At 40.2% G+C, this 7,064-nt stretch overlaps 1 protein-coding gene across 1 annotated transcript in view; it reads right to left on the bottom strand.

The window, feature by feature from the left end:
• The window catches only part of pdia6 (protein disulfide isomerase family A, member 6), an 8,641-nt gene extending 1,796 nt beyond the window's left edge, over window positions 1–6,845 (bottom strand). Inside the window, exons 1-12 of the mRNA XM_046060660.1 lie at window positions 6,686–6,845; window positions 6,203–6,344; window positions 5,353–5,410; window positions 4,452–4,578; window positions 4,021–4,127; window positions 3,793–3,929; window positions 3,225–3,339; window positions 2,374–2,514; window positions 1,492–1,576; window positions 1,062–1,134; window positions 820–978; window positions 600–696 (exon numbers count right to left, since the gene is read on the bottom strand). Of these exons, the coding sequence (XP_045916616.1) occupies window positions 600–696; window positions 820–978; window positions 1,062–1,134; window positions 1,492–1,576; window positions 2,374–2,514; window positions 3,225–3,339; window positions 3,793–3,929; window positions 4,021–4,127; window positions 4,452–4,578; window positions 5,353–5,410; window positions 6,203–6,344; window positions 6,686–6,704 (1,260 nt within the window). The 5' untranslated portion in view covers window positions 6,705–6,845. The remainder of the gene's footprint in view (window positions 1–599; window positions 697–819; window positions 979–1,061; window positions 1,135–1,491; window positions 1,577–2,373; window positions 2,515–3,224; window positions 3,340–3,792; window positions 3,930–4,020; window positions 4,128–4,451; window positions 4,579–5,352; window positions 5,411–6,202; window positions 6,345–6,685) is intronic.
• Window positions 6,846–7,064: the final 219 nt, after the last annotated feature.

The raw sequence follows: 7,064 nt of genomic DNA, 5'->3' as shown, positions 1-7,064 counted from the left end.
TTGAGCATCTCTGGAGAGACCTGAAAATGGCTGTCCACCAACGTTTACCATCCAACCTGACAGAACTGGAGAGGATCTGCAAGGAGGAATGGCAGAGGATACCCAAATCCAGATGTGAAAAACTTGTTGCATCTTTCCCAAAACGACTCATGGCTGTATTAGATCAAAAGGGTGCTTCTACTAAATACTGAGCAAAGGGTCTGAATACTTATGACCATGTGATATTTCAGTTTTTCTTTTTTAATAAATTTGCAAAAATTTCTACATTTCTGTTTTTTTCTGTCAAGATGGGGTGCTGAGTGTACATTACTGAGAAATAAAATGAACTTTTTTGATTTTTGGAAAATGGCTGCAATGAAACAAAGAGTGAAAAATTTAAAGGGGTCTGAATACTTTCCGTACCCACTGTATGTTGTGGCTTGTAGTCCTGACTGAGATTCATACAACAGAGGCAAAGTTACTGAGTTAGCATAACATACAAAATTAAATAGAAACGTACAGTGTTGGCCCAGCTTAACACTGTTTGGTTGTAGAACTCAAACCTGTTAACATCTGTACATAAAGTAAGAAAATCTGACCACTGTGATGCTCCCACTCACCTGTCCATCTTTGCCGTCCCAGGGCTCAACAGTGTGAATCTTGGGCATGGAGCCACCTCCAAATGTGGCAGTTGAGCCACGGCCAACAGAAAGCTCCCTGAAGAGAAGATGAACCACATGAGCGTTGTCACTCAGCTTACTCTGAAGCGTATTTTGATTTGACATTCTTGTAATGGTGGAATAAAAAAAAATAAAGATCAGACAACAGCCCCCCCTTTACCTGAGGAACTCATGAATGCCAGTCTCACTGAAGGAGCCTCTGAGGAGAGCAAATTTCATCTTGCGTGTGTTGATGGCCGCCATGGCAGGGTAGCCAAATCCACCAATACCCAGAGAGGCCTCCAGCTCCATCTGAGCACCAGCCTCAGTCCACATCCAGCTGACAAAAGGGAGAGCGGGCTGTTAGTCACAGTCGTAGTTAGTCATACAAATACTAACCCGTGCTTGCCCTCTCATACTTACCCCCACATCTTCTTCTTGTACTTATCAGCCATCTTAATCATCACCTCCAGGTAGCCGTTTCTACCTGCCGCACCTTTTGAGATACAAGGACAGCAGACGGTGAGTGATTCAAGAATTAAAAAGGTCTCATAATGCATCCATCTTCAGTGTAACAAATGTCCCCACACTACACAAATGTCCACAGCAGTACAGCTGCTTTTGATATGCTATTGAATGATACAGCAGTTAATAGTTTGGGCTACTCAAAAATCGATATGTAGAATTTCCAGTGAACTGTCATCATATTAAAGATAAACTGCTCAACTGCACTGTAGGGAACCCATAACCCTGCATGTCTGTTCAGTTCAGTTTTTGTTGTGAAATTTAACTTCTTTAAGGTTACATTTCTGAACTATTTAACATGTCCACAATCAGGAGTGTCTTGTCTCACCTGTATCCAGGATGTGTGGCAGGACAGCAATTATACACAACTGACTGTCCTCACAGGTCTTCTTCAAGATGTCTTCATTAAGGATCTGAGACAGACATTTACATTACACATAAATTTCATATTGTATATAGAGCTGGCCAAAAATGTTATCACAATAAAAATCATTCGATATAGGTAATATTCACGATAAATGTCAGATCATTATAGCTTTCAAGCTTTAAGGCTGATTTTTGCTCCTGAGTGAAAGTTGAAGAAACCAGATGGTTTATTGTGGTTTTAAACTATTCTTTATGGTCAGACCATGCCAAACAAACACTTGATGCCAAACAGTGGATAATTTCACAAAAGGTAGAACATTCAAAACAATGATAAAATCTTTTTCAACAAATTTGTATGAATAAACTTAAGTAAAAATCTTTCTTCAGTCCCTTTTCCTTAACAGAATAAATATCTAAATAGAAAAATTAAGTGCTAATTCATTCATGATTCTAATGAATTAAATCAAAACATTTAAACATTTGTTGAACACTTGTTATCGCAATAATTTTCGTTACTGTTTTATTGACCAGTTCTATTGTATATAGAGACTCAATAGGAGTTTAACTGGAAGCCGTGACAGCAGTTTTCCCCCTTTACTGTCTAATTTCATGTCATTGGCAGAACTTTATAACAGCATTTTGGATTTTGTGTTCACACTGCACATGCTCAAAAAAACAAAAACAAAAAACACAATCTTTGTGTAAGTGAACCAGTTAGAGGTTGATCATAGTCTTGTGGTTAATGACTAACAATACAAAAAGCTGTTGGCCATTCTGCTCTGAATGTTTTTTAATACCAGCGCTATAAAACATATGTATGTTGCGAATACACAGGCGTACTGACCTCCAGCAGTTCAGGAGGAGGGGCGTGGTCAGAGAACAGATCCAAGCCCCTCTCGATGATGTCGCCACGGGTGCGGCCTCCTTGGTAGTCTTCGGGCTCCTCGCCTTTGCGGAAAATCTTGATGGTGGGAAATCCACGGATCTAAAACATACATAACACATATACTGCTTTAGTTCTGTGAATAATTGCCTTGGATTAAGTTGCATATTTTTATTTAATTAGGGATTCAGTATAGGAAATGTGTCTTTTAATTATTCTGTATAAGAAGACAGATTAAAAGAAACACTAATGAGAGAAATTAATGATTAGACTTTGAAGTTGGATTTCCTCAGGCAAAAATCACTTTTAATAATTAATATGGTCTGACTTACTCCATACTAACATACTGTAGCTTTTTTTGGACAGTAATAGACATATTCTACTAAAATGTTACAGAGACTTTAATTCAATGTCCAATTCCAGTAAGAAGAGCGTGGACATATGAGCATAGGCTTTTACAAACCACAATCAGTTCACGAGACTTTACATTTCAAACTTTACATGCAGGCATGTTTACAAGGTCAAGACCACATATGCAAGGCAGATCAACCTTTTTGTCCCAAGGCTTAATGGCAGGTGGATTATCAGGTTCACCGGCTAATTTGGCTATTTAAATTAGTAAAAAACATATACGATTGCTAAAACTAGACAAGCTTAGCAGCTGTGGCCAAAATGTGCCACCTTGTATCATATTGTGCCATGGTGTTTGCACTGAGCAGTGATGGTTCTCACTTTTGTTTTGCATCTACTATTATAGTTGTATCGGAACTGTGCACCACTATATCAGATTAGACTTATGGATTCTTACTCACCCCATAGCGGCTGGACACAGCCTGGTGCACAGTGGCATCCACAGCTCCGAGGCGAACTTTGCCCTTGGTCTGCTCCTTCACAACTGTGGCTGCAGCTGCCCACTCAGGCTCCAGGCTATATTACAACAGAAGAGACCGATACTTAAGAAAAACTACTTTAAGTATATTATTACAGAAGAAAATTAAGAATTCAAAAGTATAAGTGTGCAGTGTTTCTTTTAATAAGTTTCCTGTACAAAGTGTGCTTCTGATATACTGACATCAAATGTAGTAAAATCTACAATCTTTAAATGTAAAAGGTGTTGCAAACTGGATTCACATGGTTAAATAGCTCAGATGTCACTGAACAGTTTTGACAGGGATTAGTCTTGACTGAAGGGTTTTCAGTGAGCTCGGTGGATTATCCTGATTTACTGGAACATTGTTTCCGAAAAGAAACTAACTTTTCAGTCCTGTGAGCAGCACAAACAAAATTCCATTAACCTCTGCTGTAATGGGGTGGCAGAAATCTCAGACATGGTGAGGGGGGTTTCACCACTTCCTAAAGACTGTCAGGCACCAAACTCACTTTTTGCAGTGTCCACACCAGGGGGCAAAGAACTCCACCATCCACACATCATCACTCTCCAGCACCATCTTGTCAAAGTTGTCATCGGTGAGCTCAACCACATCCTTCTTACTGCCACCGCTGCTTCCACCACCGCTCTGTTGGAAGACGGATGAGTGTTACTTAACCACGTTCATTTACAAGTTTGGTATCTCCAATTTGAAATAACGAGCGCACTTCTGGATCTACCTGTTTGTTGTAGCCAGAGCCGCCAGACTTGCCGCTCAGCCTCTCTTTCACCAGAGCACGCAAAGCGTTCATGGCTCCGTCCACAATGGCCTGGCTACTGCGTCCACCTGAAGGGGGAAGACATGCAAAGGTCAGTCACTGCAACCCTCAAAGTCTGCCTCCCAACAACTTCAGCAGGCAGAATATTTCCAAAACAGCCTTGAAAGCTAGTTTCAAAGTGTGCTGTCTCCCTGACACCCACATCCTATTATCTCTGAACAATTCAGATAGAGAGTCGATTATATAACATGTATCTCTTCAGGAAAACTTTTAACAGGGCTTGGTGAGGTTCTGTAGAGGAAAATGTCAAATAAAAAACCCCCCAGAAAAGTCAAAAAGCTGCTTATTCAACAACTACAGCTATTTGTTTTCTGCAGTGGGTTTGTCTGTACCTTGGTACTCCTCCGGCTTGTTCTTATTGGCTCCAAAGATCTTGATGGTGGGGAAACCTTTGACGCCATACTGACCACCCAGTGACTTGTGCTGGTCTGCATCTACCGCACCAACCTTGACAATCCCCTGAAGGATTTCAGAACAAACAAGTTTGAGTGTGAAGTCATAACTTTTAATTACAGCAAAATACAGCAAGCCTTACTTTCTTCACATAACATTTTTTACACCGACTCTGGAAGCATGCAACAGTTACTTTGTCCACAAACACAATGTGGTTTAGATTAATTTTAGACAGGATAACTGTGTGTGGAAATGCACATTCCATCAAATAAACAGTGAGTCTTGTTTTGACTCTGGACCAAGTTAATATTATTCATTAATATTTGACTACAGTCCCATATCTGCCCATGTCTCACGTGTTATCCTCCCTGTTGAGTTACAAACTCCAAATTATTTTTAGGTTGAACAAAGCTGTGAGCTAGAGCTTAATAACCATGTTATACTTTAGCTTCAGTGTTGTCTTTTTGGACCTGGCCGTTAAGATGCAAAGCAGCAAAATTAAACCATTCCCTCAACTTATTTGTTTGTTTAAACTGAGTGAAATGAACACTGAATGCCTCTAGTGTATCTGCTTGGTCATTCTATCTGCCTGATAATTAAGTAATTGTTTCTTGTGTGTAAATATCTAGTAAAAGCACATCATCTTGGTCATATTACCAATAGTAGTATTCACTAAAATATTTTGATATTTGATTTTGTCATCATTGCCCAGTCCTGATAGGGTTGATTGATGAACGGTTAAAGTTTTTTCAGTGAAAATATCTTCAGCAAAGACAAAGTCTGTCAGTCTACAGCACAGCTGGCAATAAATGGGAAGATGACCGGAGACGTTTTGTTTACCTTGAGGGCAGTGGCAGCCTTCTTCCAATCCGGAGTCAGATTTTGACAGTGGCCACACCTTTGGTGATAAACAGTGGAGAAGGAGGGAGGAAGAAAAGATGAAAATGTTTCATTGCTAGTAGTTTAGTTTTACAATATGGGGACTTCGTGAGTTAGGAAACAGTGTAAATGAGAAAGATGGGTGAGTATACAAGTCCAGACACATTTCATTTTATCAGGAGATATTCCTATAGTCCTTCAGTACAGGACAGCTGAATGTGTTCAAAATACATCACAAGTACTTGTTACTCCTGTTAATCACAGAACCAAATGACCCAAAATTAAACACGTACAGTGAATATTTAGCACCTTTTATTTGCATAGATTTTAGGTGTGCACATCACCACTGGCTTGTCCATTACAGAACTGACTTTGCATATATAAGATATGTGTGACATGTTTCAAGTTTATGGACCTGGCACATTCCTAAGGTCAGAGGACATCTGATGTTAGCTTCATTCAAAGTCAGGCAACTTTTAAGAAGAGGGCAATGAAGTCATTTCCTGTTTAGTTAAGATTTAAAGGTGTTGCGCATGCTGTGTAATTCCATCTATGCTGAAACATATCTGTAAAGCGTTATGAATTGCTTTTATACATGACTGTGTGCTACATGCACATGTCTCCACAGTCTCTTCAGATCATAAGGTTATTACTTATGAGTAGGAGCAATTACAAACAGAAGACTCAAACATCACTGAGTCAATGTAAGATGCCTGTATGTAAAGTAACTATGGTCACCGTGTCACAACTTGATTGATCTGAGGACACTTGTTACCACTGAATAATGGCCACCAAAGTTACATGGACTCACCAGGGAGCATAAAACTCAATCAGCCACAGACTGTCGCTCTGTATCACCTCCCTGTTGAAGTTGGAGGGGGTGAGCTCAACAACATCATCACTAGCTGAGTAAAAGGCTTGGACGGACAGGACCAGGGAGCAACCCAACACTCCTGAAGGAGAAGATGAAGATACAAAATGTTTAACGTTCTCGCAACACTGCGTGCTCTAATTTGTTCAATTAAGTTAAATTATGAACCAGCTACAGCAAGCACTGACCAGACACCCTAGCCATATTTAAATACACTTAATATGCCGAGTTATTGAAAATCTAACGTCACAGCAAGTGAAATGGACGTTTGTTTGATTCATCGATAACGTTAACGGAGGCCCGCTATTAGCTGTTCAAGCTAACAAGCAGCAGCTTGCAAAACAGTTAAATACACCTAACATTAACAAATTTACAAAACTATCATTTAAATCAAGTAGAAAGGCTGCTGCTGTTATCACTCACCAAGTAAAAGCGGTCTCATGGTTTCAGCTGCTCTCTGCTCGCCTCCACTGTTAGCAACACTCGCAGACTGCTGCAGCTGAGACCCACAAAAGTAGATCGCAAAATCTCACCGTGGCCCACGTTGATTGGTCCGCTGGTGACGACGCCGCGCCTCAGCCAATAAGCGTGCGCCGTGTAGTTTCGAGCCGCGGTACACTGAAGACACGATGGGCTGGAGGAGAAAGAGAAGGAGGCAACATGCAACTCCACCAAGAGCAGAGGAAACAACTGTGACAATGCTGACTCAGTCTAACAAGTCTAATGAATAAATACAAAAGTGTATCATGCCCATATGCATATTTATAAACAATAAGACAGTTAAGCTACAATATATTACACA

The sequence above is a fragment of the Micropterus dolomieu genome, linkage group LG10, assembly GCF_021292245.1.
Source record: "Micropterus dolomieu isolate WLL.071019.BEF.003 ecotype Adirondacks linkage group LG10, ASM2129224v1, whole genome shotgun sequence".
NCBI lineage: Eukaryota > Metazoa > Chordata > Actinopteri > Centrarchiformes > Centrarchidae > Micropterus > Micropterus dolomieu.
Note: the sequence above shows the minus strand (reverse complement) of the source record. Positions and strands in the feature narration are given on the sequence as shown.